The sequence below is a fragment of the Pleurodeles waltl genome, chromosome 7, assembly GCF_031143425.1.
Source record: "Pleurodeles waltl isolate 20211129_DDA chromosome 7, aPleWal1.hap1.20221129, whole genome shotgun sequence".
NCBI classification, from domain to species: Eukaryota; Metazoa; Chordata; class Amphibia; order Caudata; family Salamandridae; genus Pleurodeles; species Pleurodeles waltl.
In genome coordinates, this window is record NC_090446.1 from 158,604,948 (window position 1) to 158,623,755 (window position 18,808).

An 18,808-nucleotide genomic window follows, 5' to 3' on the forward strand; every position below is an offset into this window, starting at 1 on the left:
TGGGTAAATAAACAGCCAGTTTTGTCCAGTATCTAGTACCCCTGCAAGTATGATTTTCTCTAAGAACATAGCCTGGAATGATAGCATACAGATGGGTCTGTAGTTGGCGAGCATCAAAAGATCAACAGAAGGTTTCTTCAGTAAAGGAAGGACAGTTTTGTGTTTTCAAGCAACTGGGAATGTTGCGTAAGAGGTGGAGGCATTCAAATTGGATGTAAGCTAGCCACTGAAAGATTGCAATCCTCTGGGATAGGCATATTGGGGGTAGGTGTCCAATGGGGACCCCGAGTGGAAGGACTACATGGTGGTGGCGGTGTCTTCTGGGGGTGATGACAGGCCTAGAGTTACACAGTTTTACATAGAGTTACCAAAGGTAAGTAACCCATAGGTATTTCTTCCTGTAGACACCTCACCTTAAGAATGGGTCCCTCATCAACTCCTCTCTAGTATGTGGGACTGAACAGTGTCAATAAAGGAAGTCACTCAAAACTAGCCTGGCAAAGTATATGTCACTGCACTTCTGGGCTGAAAGACAGTAGTGGCTGCCAAATGTATGTAAGAATGTATGCATGTTGCTATCTAGCAGATGTTGACATGCAGAATGCCCCTGGATATGGCTGTGGAGAAAGCACGGGCCTAGATCAGTGGGCATGGATGTCCTACAGAAGATCTTTCTTCACTAAAGCATAGCAGAACTTCGATACAGAAGATGCCTGAAAGGGAATGTCTTTTTGTATGGTCCCACCAAGTTTTTGGACTGATGTTGCTGGTTTTTCTATGATGGTGCATTGAGGCCTGCTAACTAGACCTCAGTGCCAGTGACCCTAAAAGTGCATGTTAAATTGGTTATACCTATTTGGAAATGGCTAATGTAGGAAGCTGGCTCTGTATGTACTATATCAAAACGAGATATAGTGTGCAGAGTCTCCAAGGGTTCCCCAGAGGCTTAACGGAGGTTAAACCAGATAATATTATGCTCTCTTTTGTGGTAGAGTGGTCGAGCATGTAGACTTATCAGAGGGTAGTTCAAATCATTTGTTGTACACACAGACAATAGAAGAAGCACACTCAATGACTCAACTCCAGACCAATAGCAAAAATATATTTTCTTAATTTATTTCTAGAACCACACGATTCAAGTTGCAGGTAAGTACTTCAATAGATTCATATTTCACACATATCAATAGTACTCTGTTTGAAATCGATAAGTTATAAAGTTTGAAATATTGGAAATTATCTGATATAAACGCTGACAGTGCAATTTTCAGGAACAGCTCCTGGGGTGAAGAAAAGTTAGTATGATTTAGAGGTAAGTACTCGACTTACAGTTCCAGTGGGTTAGGAAGTCCACAAGTTGGGGTTCAAGTTAACCATAAAACACCCACCACCATCAACACGAGGCCGGCCGGGTGCAGAGGTCAAAGTTGAGGCAAATTTAACATGGGCTCCTATGAAGACTAGGGGCACTCTGAACCAGGCCTGCCTGCAGGTAAGTACCCGCGACTCCAGAGGGCAGACTTCAGGGGTTTAAGGGAGCACTGGTGGTGCCACAAGTAGGCACCAAGCACACCCTCAGTGGCACTGAGGCGGCCGGGTGCAGGGTGCAAGCAAGGCATCGGGTTTCCAATGCTGGTCTATGAGGGGATCCTGGGGGGTCACTCAGATGCTGCAGGCGAGGTCCAGGGGGTCGACTTGGGCAAACCACAGGCTGGACAGGGAGGAGGGCTCTTCAAGGGCTGGGGAATGCGGGTGCAGTGGTCTTTTAGGTGTCGGATATCTTCGTCCGGAGCTTTCGCTGGGGCAGGGGGGGTGGGGGTGAAGAGGGGTTGCATGGGCAGTGGCGGGAGTCCTCGGGATTCCCTCTGCAGGCGTCATCGTGGAGAGGTCAACCCTGGGTGGGAACTTGCTCCCAATCGCCTGGGGTCTCTCTCTAGCTGGTTGGGCCAATTGGTCCCCAGCGTTGGTTGCAGGGTGGTCAGGACTCATGGATCCGGGGAGGCTCTGCAGTCCCTTGGATGTAGTTTATTCTTGGACAGGGCAGCTGCCCACAGGAGGTCTAGGTCCTTTGGGGGTGCAGGGCAGTCCTCTGGAGCTTGGCAGAGGTCGCTGGTCCCACAGGATGCGTCACTTTCTTGTTGCATGTTCTTTGAAGCAGGAGACAGGCCAAGTCAGTTTGTGTCTTCCTTTTCTGCTGGGGGTTCAGATTAGCAGTCCTACTTTCTGGTCAGGTCACCAGGAATTTGGTGATCTGGGTTCAGGGAGGCCCTTAAACCCTAGATTTCGGAGGATTTCAGGGGTCAGTAGCCAATGGCTACTGTCCCTGAAGGGTGGCTACACTCTTATGTACACCCTCTTTTGGTGTTTGGGGGGGGGGGGGGGGGGGGGGGGAAGAACACACAAACCTAATTCTATTGGTCCCGGTCCTCCAAACGAAGATGGAGTATTCTGCAGGGAGGTGGTCACCTCAGCTCTAGACACCTTAGGGGTGTTCCTAGCTGGGGTGGTCACTCCACCCTGTTTTCCCTAATTATCCCGCCGGACTTGCCGACAAAAGTGGGGCTTTGTCTGGGGGTGGGCAACACCACTAGCTTGAGTGCCCTAGGGCACTGTAACCCGAAGCTTGAGCCTCACCACCAGGTGTTACAGTTCCTGCAGGGGGGAGTTGTGAAGCACCTCCACCCAGGACAGGCTTTGTTTCTGGACAGAGAGCACAAAGGCTGCCGCCCCATGTGGTCAGAAACTTGTCTGAAAGTGGCAGACTGGCCAGTCTGGCACTAGCAGTTTTGGTTAACAGGGGGCATCTCTAAGATGCCCTCTCCCACACCTGCATCAGTGAGGGTTTATTGTGCTAAGAAGCTTGATACCAAAGTTCCCAGTATTCACATTATGGAGCTGTGGAGTTTGTAATGACAAACTCCCAGACCATACACTCAATATGGGTACACTTCATTTACAGTGTCCAAGAATTGACTTGGACACTGTAGAGGCATAATGCTCATGCAGCTATGCCCTCACCTGTGGTATAGTGCACCCTTCCTTAGGGTTGTAAGGCCTGCTAGAGTGGGGACTTACCTATGCCACAGGCAGTGGTTTGTGGCAATGGTAACCTGAGAGGGGTTTCATGTCGTCTTTGCCTTTTTCTCCCCACCAGCACACAAGCTGTAAAGGCAGTGTGCATATGCTTGGTGAGGGGATCACCAGGCTGGCATAATATGTGCTGCAGCCCTTGGGGACCTTCCCTGGCCACAGGGCCCTTGGTAACTTTTACAAGGGACCTAACTGTGTGCCAATTGTGAAAACAAAGGTACAGAGAAAGGGTGGAGAAGAGAAAGAAGAGAAAGAAAAGAGAAGAGAGAAAGAAAAGAGAGAAGAGAGGGAAAAGGGAAGAGAGAAAGAAAAGAGGGGAGAGAGGGGGGATGAGGGTGAGGGTGTGTGTGTGTCTGTGTGCGAGACATCTACCTTACCTCCAAGTCCCTAGCAAATGGTACCCAGGGTATGTAGGTTAGAGGGGTACCCCGGCCACAGGGGGAGCCTGCTCCACAAGACAGCTTTTCCCCCTTCTGCAGAGATATGCCAAGGACTCTCAGGAAGAAGAACAATGAGGAATTGCGGCCAGGGATGTCACCTCCCTCGTTCAGGAAGCCACATAGATGTTAGCCTCAAAAGGCAGGCTTCTAAGACGAAGTCGCCTTTGAAGGGCAGATGTGAACACCAGGGGGGAGCGCTGCCCCACTGATGAGGTAGATAGGGTGCATGGGAGGCAGAGAGGGGGAGACTAGTTGCCAAACCAGTTTCCCCAGGGACATGCAGCTCTGAGGTAGCCACACCCTGGGGATGGGATAGGGAGGTCTGGACACCAAGAGGGTGGGTCTCATCATCCTGGGAGTGGGCAGAATGGTGCATCCTGGGATAGCCAGATACCCCACACTACAGGAAGTGGTCACCAGCTGGGAGGGAACCCGATAGCCCACTGGCTACCAACCGCATTGTGCAAGGAGGGCACTTTCCAAGCACACAGGGGCACTCAGACCTCAGATCTCTCCCAACTTGGAAGAAGGACCAAAGAATGACTGCCCTGCTGCACGGAGGGACTAGCAAAGAGAGGCTACACTGACAGACTGCGCCTAACAAAGAGATGGATTGTGCCTGCTGTGTCCTACTCAGGAGAAGCAGTTTCCAAAGCCAAGCGACTCCAAGGGCCAGCTGACTGGCCTCCTACTGGAGCACAGGGACACAAAAGCTGAGAAAGCCTGCTGGTTCCAGTTGGTAATTACCTCCCCAGTGAAGCACCAAGACCCAACACACAGAGTTGCATCCAATGTCCCTGCGCCTGGCAATGCTGTCAAAGAGTTGCTGAGACTGCCACAAAGCGAGTTATTGACCCAGAAGGATTGGCCTGTGAATGAGGCAATGGGCGACTGGTAGTCCAGTGGCGACTGGACTTCTGCCAGACTGGAGAGAACTTCGTGGGACGTCACCCCGCTCACCATCTTTATGGAATAAGAAATTTGTTGATTGAGTCGCTTCCCTACTTCTGTAGAGCATCTTCAGAATTGTTCATCCCTTGCATCAGGACCATTACATGGCAATCCATTGCAAGAAGGATAAAATGTCTGGAACTGCTTCTCCTGCGAAGCTAGCTGCTCTTGAGAACCTTGCTGCCCCCGTCGACTAGCTCCCTGCCAGAGCTGGTCACCCCAAGTACTTCTAACTGACTGCAATGGCACTTACCTAGATTTCCTTTGAAAACGTTTGTGTTAAATTTGTTGACTTTTCCAAGGCTTGTTCACGGTTGAGTTATTGCTTATGCAATCTATATTTCCAGGACCCTACAGGGGATCTTTTTCATGCTAGTGTCTAAATTCCTATAAAAAGAGTCTAGTTTTAAAGACTTGAGTGTCGTGTCAATTTCTTCTTCATTTTTTTTGGTGCGCCTTAGTGCTTAAGACTTTTTCCTCTGAATAAGTCTTTGCTGCTCAGTGCCACAGCCACCCAGGGTTGAGCTAAGGGGTTCACAGACACAATTTACTGGACTTAAAGGGGTTGGTGAGTCTATTACATGGTGTGCACAATCGCACCTTATAATATACCCCATTTCCTCACACTGGCAAAATGTCCCTTTCGACAGACAGGACTGTCAAGGCAGCACTGCTTCATGTCCGTGCTGGCCAAAGCCCATGTAACTGCGTGACAGATGTCTAGAACAGGGACTTATTGTGCTAGCAGCATTGTCCCTGGTGGAATGAGCCCGAAAGCCTTCTGGGGTTACTTTCGCACCAGTTTTTTGCAAACTTATGCGGAGAACAATCTGTTGGGAGATTATCAGTTTTGCTCTGCCCTTCTTTGCTCCTGAAAACTATACAAAGAACTGATCGTCCAATCAATGTTCCTTGGAATTATCAATTTGAAATGTCAATGCTCCTTTACGATCCAAACAATGGAGACTCTTTTCCTCCTTAGTGGGATGAGGCAGAGCAAAGAATCCCAGAAGGCTGATAGCTTGACCGACCTGAAAAAGTGTGACAACTTTGGGTAGAAATGAAGCCCTGATTTAAGAACAAACTGCTTACTTTTGGCAATGCTTTTTAACTGCCGAATCCTCACCTTTTGAACATACTGTAGGAGTCAAACTGGATCCACAAAATCTTTACCAGTACCGCTTCCTACTAGTAAGTGGCGCTGATGAGCTCTGCATTGAAGGAGACGCTTGAGGTACTTATGTAGGCACCACGTCGGCCTGCTGACTGTTTTGTGACTATTTCTGCCCAAAAATGGGCTGCAACCTTAGAATGAGTGTTGGACTATTGTGCAGAATCTAGCTGGATGTTAGGGTGGGAAGCCATGTTGCAGAGTGGGGAGGATTGGTGAGGTATCTGCAGTTAAAGTCTCTAACAGAAAAAGAGTTACTGTGTAGTGAATCCTAGTTCGTCTTTAATGGGATAACAGGAGTTAGCTTAGCCTTTGGCGTGCAGACTCGTGCCCCGTCACCTAGTGACTTTTAACCTACTTAGCTTGCTCGGTCTTAGCCTATTTAATTCTTCTAATATGGCTGCCTTGTTTATAGTTAGGCCACTTGTTATGAGTTGCATTATCAGTGTCACCGCGCTAAGGCGTCAAGATCAAGCAACAAAGACAAACAGTCTATGTTCACACTTAGGGATTTTCCCTCTCTAAACTTTGGAGGAATTGTTTACATTAATTGCCGTCCTAAGCAGGTCTATTATCTATTGTTTGGGAACACACCTGTCAGGGGTCCTTGTAGATCGGTATAAATATATCGCACTTTAGACAGATAATCAAAGGGATTCCAACCAGAGGGCATTGCCACCATCGCTGATATCGATGCTGCACGTTGTCTTGACACTGACCCAGTCTTTGTGTCCCTGCGGAGTCTGCAATAGAGACCTCATTCCAAGGTAACAAGGGTTGGGGGCTCCTCTCATGGACATGGCATTGGCAGATTAGGTTTAGCAAACCCAGCTCTCCTTTAGGTAGGAGGTTAGGCCTTTCACATTAGGGTATTAGGGCATATTACATCTTGTATGTTTTTTATATGCTTTGCAAGATGGTAGGGGTCTTTGTAATAAAGACTCGCGTCTTCACAATTCTGTTTCTTGCATTATTCATTATCCTAATCATTGCAGCCCATGCAACTTATTGCAAATTGCAGTTATGTTAAATAAAAACTATTGAAACTTTACTGCATCTTTGTCATTGCCTGTGTTTGTATGAGACATGATATATCTGTGAGAAAGGGGTAATCTCCGTTTAACCACGACACTCCCTGAGATGTCTTATTCTCAAGTCCACGCGTAAAGGCTGCCACAAATCACCTTTTACTATTGTGTTTCTGGTGAGGTGCTGCTAGTGAGCCGGTAAGGTTGGGACAACAGTTGCGACTTGTAGGAAAGGCGTAGTCGCCTACAAACAAAAGTACGGTCATCTTTAAACCAGCAGTCTTGCCCAGAGCAAGAGTCTAAACTACGACAACTGAAGGTAAATAATCTGTTCTTCAGACTTCCAACTGCAGATTTCTCAATTTAGAAAGCATACCCAAGCAATACCTTCCCGGAGGTGGGTCTGCGAACAGAATTAGACCAAGACGTTCTGGAGGAAAAAATGGGCAAAATGACCATCTTGGCTGACTGGACTGTCTGACTGTCCAAGCAGTAGTGCTTCATGAACATGTGGAGGGATAGCCACACAGATGCTGTTCAGATGTCCAGGACAGGCTCTCAGTGTGCTAGTGCAGTAGTAGCAGTCTTTGCCCTGGTGGAATGAGCACACAAGCCCTCAGGAGGCTGCTTCTTATCTAGTGAGTAGCAGATCTTGATGCAGAATAAAATGCACTGAGATGAGTTGTTTCTGCACCACCTTGCCTTTTTTCGCACCAGTGAGCCCAATGACTAGCTGATCATCCACCCAATATTCTTTAGTTCAATCGATGCAGAAAGAGCTCGATTTGTGACCCAATGGTTGAGTACTTCCTCCTCCTTAGAAGGATGAGATTGGGCGCAAAAAAAAAAAGGCAGCAAGAGGGTTCTGGTCTAAGTGAGAGGAAGTGACCACCTTCGGCAGAAAACACACACACGCCAAGATAGTGGAAAAGTTACCTTTAATGGTGACCATGGCAAGGCTTTCCTGGGCTTAAGATAACACAAGCAGTAAAACCTCCAACAAGGGAGTTGAAGTGGGTCAACATGACTGGAGGAGCACCAAGCACTAATTTGTCCCAATAGCAGGCGTATGCAGCCTTTGCTCAGGGACGCCTGGCTGCCAAAATAGCATCACAGATTTTGGGACGCAGATCAAATGCATTTAACTGTTGCTGCTCAATTTCTACACATGAAGGTTGAGCGTGTACAGGTGTAGAACCCTGCTCTGCTGTTGCGACAGAAGATCCTCCCTTCAAAAGATAGCCTGATTAGGGACATATGCCCATGATCAGGAGTTTGGGATACCAGACTCTCCTTTCCCCATCCAGAGCAATTAGGATATCTGGGGCCCAGGTGGTCCTGATCTTGAAAACTTAGGGCATCAGTGCTATCAGCCCAAAGGCTTACAGGAATCCCCAATTCCATTCTAAGGTGGACAAGTCTCTGAGTCAGAGCTTCTTTGGAAACTACAACTCTAACGAGCTGGCGTTGGGTGTTCTCGGTGGTGGGCACTAGATCGGGCAGGGTCCTCCACATTTTCAGAAGAAACCTTGCAGTAGACACCTTTCATAATCCACAGCTGAGTTTGTTCATGTCGGCATTCAGAGATCCCACCAGATGCTATATGGCCAGGAAAATATATTGTTGCTCCAGCCAGCTGCAGAGGTGCAGGGCCTCCTGGCACAGAGTACATGACCCCGCCATGCCCCGCTTTTTACAATACTACATGGTTGTAGCATTGTCCATGAAACTCCCTCAGCTCCAGAAGACTGATGTGGAGCTGAGCCTCCACCGGAAACCAAAGCCCTCTAATCACCACATCTCCCAGGTGGCTGCCCCAAACCACAAGCAATGAGTTGGTCGCTACTGTCAGTTATGGGTGGGTGAAGAGAGAGGAGTCCAACTGTGTAAAGGAAGCATATGAAGAGTCAGGTGTAACTTCGGCATGTTGATCGTGATGAATCCCAGTGAATGCACAAGGTTTGCGATAGTTTGACAGTGGGTAACGACCCCCTGAAGCAGCCTGCAATCTGGCATAGGCCTTGAAGTTGTGACCTGACCCGAGGCACCAGGGACAGACCAAATAGTGGCTAGACACACATCTGACATTCTCCACAAAGCTTAAAACCTGTAGGGTTTTTTTAGTGGACGTATCTCTAGTACACTAAAAGCAAATGCTCAAAGTTGACAAAGAGATGAAGAAACATGGTCAAAAAGTGAGAGGGAGCTCTCTGATTCCTCGCTGTCGGCGTGGAAAAAAATGAACTTATGCCTGCATGCCGGGGTGCCGCCTTGAAGGTACAGAGCATGTCACATACGGAGCAGATGAGGTCAGCACAGAGAGTGTGAAGATGAACTGCTCAGAATTTCTAGGTCCAGTCTGATGCCTGGGGAACACCCTAAGGTGGACAATCTGCGGTTAGAAGTTTCTATCAGAAACATAAGTATTCTGGGGTAAATCAAAAATTCATATAGCATTGACATTTAAATTAAACAGCCTTTCTAAGTGACAGTACTTTTGGTCTAGTACCCACCATGCACAGTCTGCTTCTCAGACATATGGGTAGAGGGCCTTTACTATTGTGATGTGCTCATTACCCACTTGCCCCAAGGCATGCTTTTTGGTCACACCTTGTGCCTACTTCCCATTGGCAAAGCCTGAGAGCATGGCACCATGCATGCTCTGAGCACAAAGCATGGCCTGTGGCAAAAATCCTCATTTTTGGGAAACCACAGTGCACAGCCAATGGCCATGTCCACCTATCTGAGCAGAGGGCATGGGGGGTAATGCCAAGGAGTGACAACCTGTGCTTAGTACTCCTACCCACAATCCAAGATCGTTCTGCTGCCATTCTTGGCAACTCTTGCCAAAGAACAGATGGGTCATGGGCTTTAAAAACAGTATTTCCAATACTTTCCAAAGGGAATATCATAGAACTAGGAAATGGCTGCCAAAGCTACAGCAAAAGGATTTGGGAACTCAAAATAGTTAATACAGCAAACTTGGTGGTACCCTCAGACATCTATACACCTTAGTTTTTAATTTCTCATATGCAGACAAATGGAATTACATCAAGCTAATCATAACAGCTCATTGGGTGGCGTAGAAGTTCCATGAAATTTGTACATGAAAGTCAGTGAGAGCAACTTGCACAAACAGGAAAATACAAGTCTACACATTTTGTCCTAGGGTGTTCAACCAAAAACAAAACAAACAAAAAATTGCAGATTCACTTAGCATGCAGAACAAAACATTAAAGAGGTGAGAGATGTTAAATCACACAATAAAATATTTCTAAACAAAGTAATGTTTCCAGTAGCTGAAAAGATTACGGAACTAGTGCCAATAATTACACAAAGGACTAGGAATTATATGTACAGTAGCATAGCATACCTTGCTTTGTTTTTAAGAAAACAAAAAAAAAATATGGCACAAAAGCAAAAAATGTCAAATATTTGTATTCTTCACAAAAAGATAACAAAACCAAGGTAAAATAGTTAAGGAAACTTACTCTGCCTGGGTATGCTGTGGATAACTTGTGAAGTGATTGCGCTAACAGGATCTTTGGATTGCTAACCATCTGACCAATTGGATCATGCTCTTTTTTCCCAGCAAACGCAAGCTGTGAAAAAGCAGTTTGATACCCTGGGGTATCTTCAATATCAATAAAATGCTCTTCATCGGGGATAGTGTCATCTTCAGGAAGTTCAAAAAGACCAACCAGAGATTGTAGTAGAGGAGACCTATTAATGAAACAGACATTGTGCCTATGTAAATACATTATTGCAACAAGTTTGTAAAACAGCAACATGTTATCCATACTCACAAACCTGTGCCCATGGCACTAGATGCAAAATCAATATATAACATAACAACCAAGGTACATTTAAAAAAAATTAGTTATGAACATGAATTTTAACAGATAAAATCAGTTACTTTCATGTGACAACATTTTTCCAGCTGTTCCAAATTAACATACTATGCATTCTTCAGCCACGTTTTGGTTTAGAGTAGCAATGTTCACATTTTTATCCAGTCTTTCTCTTTGTGCATCAAGCAAGACACACTATGAAATTGCCCGTAAGCCCTCAATGCCCCAGTGACACTCACTGATTTTTTTTAATTGATGTGGCACTAACTTCCCTTCTTACGATGACATGGGAGGATCATGTGAATCTAGAGAAGATTCAAGCTGCAAATGCCTTTTTGAACAAGTTTCTTACCTTTGGTACTGCCTTATCTAATAGAGACTATCTAGCCACAGATTTCTCACCTTAGAATTATTGCCAGGCGTCAGCGTGGATCCAGAAATGTTTTTGTGAGCAGTACTCCTTCACGCTACTAGATGCGGTTGTCTGCTGCACCAGTAGTGACGTCTGCGCTGCCTATATCTGTGCCACCCTAGCAGCGGACATCAGTTTCTTTTCACGTCTTTCCATGCCAAAAGCACAGAGCCACGAAGAGCACTAACCACCGGGGTGTGAAACTAGGGCACTGAAAAGAGAACAGCCTTGAACCTAAAATCAGTTTGCAAAGCGGGGAGGATGGGATAACCGGTAAGGAATCTGCAGACAGAGTCTCTACCAGATAAGGTGCTACCAAAGGTAAGTAACTTGTTCATCTGATAGAGACTTTAAGCCTTAGATGCCTTACCTTAGAATAGATTCCCAAGCAATAACTTCCAGTAGAAGGGCCTGCAAAACATTTCACCCTAGAAAGTCCTGCAGGACCAAGCAGCCAAAGTACCCGTCCCTATGGACCGGACTGTCCAGGTAGTAGTGCTTGGTAAATGTGTGCACAGCTGCCCATGTTGCTGCCTGGCAAATATGCAGGAACAGGACTAAGTGCTAACGCACTGGTCCCAACCGTTGCTCTGGTGGAATGAGCATGCAAATCCTCAAGGGGTTGCTTCTTGTCCAATGCGTAGCAGATTTTGATACACAGCAGGATAAAGAGATGGTCCGTTTCTGTACCGCACTCTTTCTGGGTTCCAACATACCCCCAAGAAGAGTTGTTTAGTTGACCCAGAACTTCTATGAGGTTGAGAAAGAACAACGCTCTTTTTGGGTCCAGCCAGTGGAGTCACTCCTCTTCATAGAGGGATGAGGCAGAGAATAAAATGCAGGGTGATGGACTGGCATACATGAAAGGGAGTGGTCACTTTCAGGAGGAAGCTCTAGTGCGGAGGACCAGTTTGCTGGGAAAGATGTTGAGCTACGGTGGCTTAGATGACAAAGCATGGAGCTCACCTACCATCTGGGCAGATGTTATTGCCACTAGAAAGGCAGTCTTTATAGTAAAGAGCCTGACAGGACAGTTGTGTAGCAGCTTAAATGTAGCGCACATCAGAAAAGTCATATCTAAATTTCGTTCCCACGGAGGCATGATGAAGGTGGCATAAAGTGTTGGAGACCTTTATTAAAAAATAAAAAATAAATAAAAAAACTACGACCAATAGGGGATTTGAAAAGGAATTTCTGATCTGGCAACCGTAGGAATACCAGAATAGCAGAAAGATAGTCTTTTAAGGTGCCCAAAGCAGAGCCCTGCTGGGCAAGAGAATGAATAAACTGAAGGACCTGAGAAAGGGGAGCAGAAGGGGGAGTAGGGATGTTGACAACCTGTTTTTCTGCACAGCATACCACACGTGCCCAAACGACAAGTTTATACAGTCTTGGGGAGGAACGCCTGGCTGCAAAGATGACAATAAAGACTTCAGGCGTAAGATTGAAAGCTGTTAACGGTCACTGCTTGTTGAAACGTTCAAGTGGAGAACCCTCCCCTGCTTTTGCCACAGAAGATCCTTCTGAAAGGGCAACCTGACCAGAGGACTGATGGACATACTTAATAGCTCATGATGCCAGGCTCTCTGAGCAAAGTCCAGAGCAACAAGAAGGACTTGGGCCAAATCGTTCCTGATCTTCTTGAGAACTCTGGGCAGGAGTGGTATTGACGGAAAGGCGTATAGGAGGTCAGAGCTCCACTTGAGATGAAAAGCGTCTGACCAAGAGCCGCCTTAAAAACTCTAGCGTGCCAAACTGGCAGTGTTCCCAGCGGCTGCAAATAGGTCAAACCAAGACTCACCTCACTATTGAAAGACCTTGCAACACCTCCAGAGTCACGATTTGTGCTCCACTCAGAACTTCTGCTGAACTGTTGAATCACCAAATGCTCAGACATTCCAGCCATGTCAGAGAAGGGCCTTGTGATAAAGGTTCCACGACCAACCTCCTACACCCCACAATATGCAACCTAGAGAAGTCAGCAGTCTGATGTTATCGACCTCCACTTGACCTCCAGTGGTGCAAGTGATGGCGTATCTTGCCTCTCATTGGGTGTCCATGAAGGTCATAGGACATACTAAAGAGGTTTGGAAGATGTGGCTGCCAGGGGAGTGTTGGACTGCCCTGTCCCACTGCATCTGTGGGTACTGCATACCCAGCAATACAGGGTATGGGATGCTTGCTTGCTGTGGTGGCTGGGCAGATAGAGACATGGCTGGAAGCCCCTTCTGTGGCCATAAAAAGCTAAAAGGTGGACAGGGGTTGCGAAGGGTCATAAAAAGACCCAAGAACCTGGACGTAGCTCTGATGTCCTTGAAGGGCTGCTTCTGCCATGTCCCCAAAGAGGGAGGAGCCATTAAAAGGGCATGACCATGAGCGAGGCCTGGACAGCCCTTGAAAAGCCAGGGTTTCTTAACCAGGGCCACTGATAAAGAAAACATCTCTGCCCAGTGAGTTGGTTGCCCACAGCATATGGTGAACTTGGCTGCATCCCTCCAGTCAGCAATAGCTTGATAGAGAATGGCTCGCCCCTCCTCCGAGACCATAGGCAGCGTCTGTGCAACCGAATCCCAGAGCGAATGAGAGTACTGGCTCAAAGGCATGCATTGTTCACCAACAGCAGTGTCAGGCTGGTGGAAAAAAAAAAGTGTTATTGCCTAAGGTATCAAGCCTCTTGGATCTCCTGTCTGGTGGAGTGGTCTGGAATGCACCAGGATTTAGTTTGGAAGTGGAGGCTTGGACCATCAAGGTCTCCTGGGTGGGGTGTTGGGTTTCTTGGTGTGGGGCGATGGCAGCGGGCAATTGTCCTATTCACAGGAACCCCTGTGCAGGGCTTGCACCAGGCCCCAAGCAGGACATCCAAGAGGGCGTCATTAAAAGGGAGAAGCAGTTCGGAAGGGGAGATTCAAAGCTGAAGAACCTCCCTCAAGATGTTCATCTTGACAGCCACAGAGGTGGAATGAAGGTCCAGGACGTCAGCCACCCTTCCTGACCACTGCTGAAAATAAGGCTCCCTCCTCCGTAGCCACAGTAGTGGGAGAGGCAAAGCCAGTATCTGACTAGGTGTCCAGTTCACTGGCATATGAAATCCTCACACACACCAGTTGTCCTCACTGGGTCTAGGTGCTGATATTCATAAGGCTCCAGTGGCAACTCCAAATCTTGCCCAAGTTCCAGCCCATAGGAATAGGGCTCAGGCTCTGGCCTGGATGTTAAGCCTTCAGTTGGAGCCAGAGTCGGGGATAAGAACGGAAGCAGTGCTGGGGGACGTAAACAGTTGTGCCGGGGAAGGTCAAGGTGGCTCGACTGACTGCGTTCTAGATCTGTCCATGGATCCAAGAGGCCCAACTGGCACAGAGAGTGAACCCACTGGCAGAAAACTAGTAGGGGCCCCTTCTGACCCTGAAGGGCCCTAGGGTGCCCCATAAAAGCTAGCTGGAATGTAAGGTGCATGGCCTCATAAAACACATGGAGTTAGGTGGGTGTTGCTCAAGCTCCAAGAAACTTAGGGGGCGTGCAGAGATAGTCCAAACACAACCATGAAGCCAGGCCTTGAATGCGGATATTCCCTGGTCTCGTCTAATGACTGACGGACGGAGCGCAGTTGCAGACCTCGTCAACTTTTTGTTTTTGTTTTTTGTGTGACTTACCCGAATGTCTGAATGACTTTGGCGATGACAGATGGCGCCACGACTGATCCTGGGAATTTACTCTCAAGCAGGATAGAGAAAGATGAGGTGTAGCACGACCAGCAGCAGGAAACTTAAAGGATCGCTCCCTCAAGGCTTTGGTTGCATGGGGTGACAATCTACGCAGGTCTTGGAGTCGTGGTCCTGTTAGAGACACCAGAGGCAGATGAGGTGTGGATCAGTCACTGACATTTGCCTGTGACGGGCAGCACAGGGCTTGAAACCAGCCTTCTTCTTAGACATTACTGCCACTGTAGGAGACAAAGGGGGTCATTACGACCCTGGCGGTCATGGACCGCCAGGGCCGGGGACCGCGGATGCACCGCCAACAGGCTGGCGGTGCATCCAGGCCTATTCTGACCGCGGCGGAAAAGGTTTCCCGCCGGTTTTCCCCTGGCCTGAGGAATCCTCCATGGCGGCGCTGCAGGCAGCGCCGCCATGGGGATTCCGACCCCCTTACCGCCAGCCTGGTTCTGGCGGTTTTGACCGCTAGAACCTGGTTGGCGGTAACGGGTGTCGTGGGGCCCCTGCAGTGCCCATGCCAATGGCATGGGCACTGCAGGGGCCCCCTAACAGGGCCCCACCAAGATTTTCAGTGTCTGCATAGCAGACACTGAAAATCGCGACGGGTGCAACTGCACCCGTCGCACCCTTTCCACTCCGCCGGCTCCATTCGGAGCCGGCATCCTCGTGGAACGGGGTTTCCCGCTGGGCTGGCGGGCGGCCTTCTGGCGGTCGCCCGCCAGCCCAGCGGGAAACTCAGAATTACCGCGGCGGTCTTTTGACCGCGCAGCGGTATTCTGACGGCGGTACTTTGGCGGGCGGCCTCCGCCGCCCGCCAAAGTCGCAATGACCCCCAAAGTCTCAAAAACATCTATGTAGGAAAGTACCTTCTTTTTGGCATGGTTACTCTCACTTTCTGTCTGCTGTCAGTGTGTTTTGACGGTTTGCTGGGACCCTGCGGACCAGGACCCCAGTGACTGTTCTCTCTCTCCCTTTAAATTTGGTTGTTGCTGACTTCGTCCACTCCACAATTGGCATACTGGTGCCCCCATGTAACTCCCTAGTATATGGTACCTAGGTATCCTGGGGATTGGGGCACCATGGGTTCCCCATGGGATGCCACATGTATTATGCCACCCATGGGAGTCCATACAAAAATGTGTCTCCATGCCTGCCACTGCAGCCTGCGTGGAAAGGTGCCTGCACCCTTTCACTACAGGTCTCTAAGTCACCCCTATGGCAGGCCCTCCTAGTCCAGAGGGCAGGGTGCAAGTACCAGGGTGTGAGGGCACCCCTGCACAAGCAGAGGTGCCCCTCCGAACTCCAGCTCCATTTTCCTGTACTTCGTAAATGCGGGGAAGCCATTTCACCTGTGTACTGGACACAGGCCACTCGCTGTTTCCAGCTACATAATGGTAACTTCGAACCTGGGCATTTTTGGAATCAAACATGTCAGAATCATACTCCAATACTATTGCCGGTATTGCTTGTATGATTACATGCACTTTGGGGGCTCCTTAGAGGACCCTCAGCTTTGCTCCTACCAGTTTGCAGGGTTTTCCAACCAGCCTGCGTTGCTGCCAACCTACTGACAGGTTTCTGCCCTCCTCCTGCTTGACCAGCTCAAGCCCAGGAAGGAAGAAGAAAGGATTTCCTTTGGGAGTAAGAGGCAACACCCCCTCCATTTGGGAATAGGTGTTACATGGCTTGGGAGGGGTAGCAGCCTCCCTGAACCACTGGTATGCTTTAAATTGGCATATTTGGTGCACTCCTTGCATAAACCGGTTTGCACTAGTCCAGGGACCTCAGTTCCCTGCTCCGGCACAAAACTGGACAATGGAAAGAGGAGTGACTACTCCCCTGTCCATCACCACCCCAGGGGTGGTTCCCAGAGCTCCTCCAGGAGGCCACTTGATTCTGCCATCATTAATTCAAGATGGGCAGAGGACCCTGGGTGCACCTGAGTGGCCAGATCAGGCAGGTAACATCACCGACCCCTCCAGATAAGTGGCCACTCTGCTAGGTGACCAATCCCTCTTCCTGGGCTATTTAGGGTCTCCCCCCAGGGTGGGTCCTCAGATTCGATGTGCAAGATTCCAGCAGGACTCCTCTGCATAGTTTACTTCATTTTCTGGTCGCAGGGGATGCAACTGGATCCGCCAGAAACTGACAATCTGCAACTCAAGTGATGACTCCGCTTTGCAATATTGTTTCATCGGCTTCTTCCAGCAACTGCAACATTTCCCTGACTGTACATCCGCTGAGGGCGACGAGTCTTCAGCCTGCACAAGAAGCAATCTCCCTTGGAGTGAAGGAGTCACTCCCCTGCATTTGCAGGCACCAACTGCAACAAAGTCCGGCTGTGTGGATCTTCGCTCCTGCAAAAGTGTCTGGATCCTGCAACACAGGCGGTTGTCTGGAGTGCTCCCCTCGGTCCTCTCTACCAGCTGTCCAACTTGGGAGACGGTAAGCCCTTGCCTCTCCTTGCAGGACAGTACCACTGTGCACTGCGACTCTTACAACCAAGGCTTGTTGGCTTGGCTCTTCTTCCAAGGAATCTTCAGGCTCCATGTAGCCCTGGCCTCCAGCACTCTTCCCTGCAAAGCACAGTTGCCTGCCTGCTGCTCCAGCGATGTGGGAATCCTCTCCAGGTGTGATGGGTTGGCCTCACTGTGGGGGAATGCATCCTCAACTTCCAAGTCTCTTTACTGCTTAGAGTCACTTGGGACTCCCATCTGTGGGTTGATTCCCCCTGGACCTTCCTGGTCTCTGGCAGCTCTGCAACTCTTTGAGACTCTTGCCTTTGCCAAGGCATGTTGGTGGTTTTTCCATACCACTAACAGACTGCAACTCTTCTTCCGGAGTGGGACATCGCCTGCATCACTTCTGGAACTCTTCTCCTGCGCTGCAAAGCTGACTCCTTGTCTTCACCGTCGACTGGTCCTGCATCTCCAGAAGGGTGGGTAGTGGCTCCTGCCCCAACCGGACACTCCGAATCGAACTGGACTTGGTCCCTTTCATTTGCAGGTCCTCTTCTGTCAGAATCCACCTTTGGTTTCTTTCTTCCAGTCTTGCTTGGGTCCTGCAGTCCTTTTCCAAAGCTTACCTGTGGGCTTGGGGAAGAACCAGGTACTTACCTCTTCTCTCATTGTTGCTGGGGGGCACCCTGGTACTTACCTTTAGGGGGTTCCTAGTTCCTCCAGCTCCCTTCTACAGATTCCACTTCCTTAGATGGGGGACAGACTCTCGCATTCCACTTACTTAGTATATGGTTTGTCTCCCCCTAGGGTCTCCATTTTATTCTGCTATTTCACAGTTTTCTATGCCAATTCCCAACTTCTAATGTGTATATATATCAGTGTGTTTACTCACCTTCTGGTGGAGTTTTGCCTGTTCAGTATTTTAGTTACCATAATAAAGTACCTTTATTTTTGTAACACTGTTCTTTCATGTGTGTAAGTGCAGTGTGACTATAGTGGTATTGCATAAGCTTTGTATGTCTCCTGGATAAGTCGTGGCTGCTCATCTACAGCTACCTCTAAAGAGCCCCGACGTCCTAGACACCGTCTTCAGCTCACTAATAGAAGATACCTGGACCTAGTATAGGGTGATAACACCATAGGTGCTCATCACACACCTGGCCAGCATCCTACAATCTTAAACAAAAGGTCTGTCAAAAAGTGACTAGGGGTAGCTCTTCTCCGGATATGCCCCGAATGGCACGGAAAGCAAAAAACTGACAGTGTGCTGGGGTGGTGCCTGAAAAAGCCACACTGAGCCAAACGACGCCACCTACAGGCAACTAGGTTTACTACAGAAGACTGGCTTAGTATATGGTCTACAGGTATTATTGAGGCAGTCTGTACTGAGTCCAGACAACCTCCTTACTGATAATGTAAGTGGTTCCAGATAACCAGAGCTCTCCAAGGGTAGCTGTGGAGAGCAGCTAAGGCTCATCAGGGATGGAGTACAGCAATTGCAAATACTGCACAGGTCAGTCAGTGATGTACACACAAGAAAGAATCACACCCGTGTTTGGGCCCCTGGGGGTGGGGGGAGGCCAAAACACATGAGAAAAAGAAAGAAGACACCAGAAAAGAAAAGAAAATGGAATGTGAAAGTCACAACCAACCAAGACTACCAGCCAAGGACCTTCAGGACTGGGAAAGCACTAAA

General features: G+C 48.6%; 1 protein-coding gene across 2 annotated transcripts in view; it reads right to left on the bottom strand.

Moving 5' to 3' along the window:
- Positions 1 to 18,808, bottom strand: part of CSE1L (chromosome segregation 1 like) — a 296,982-nt gene that overhangs the window by 9,262 nt on the left and 268,912 nt on the right. For both annotated transcript variants that reach the window (XM_069243443.1, XM_069243444.1), the window contains one exon: positions 10,169 to 10,400. In XM_069243443.1, coding sequence (XP_069099544.1) covers positions 10,169 to 10,400 — 232 coding nt within the window. The remainder of the gene's footprint in view (positions 1 to 10,168; positions 10,401 to 18,808) is intronic.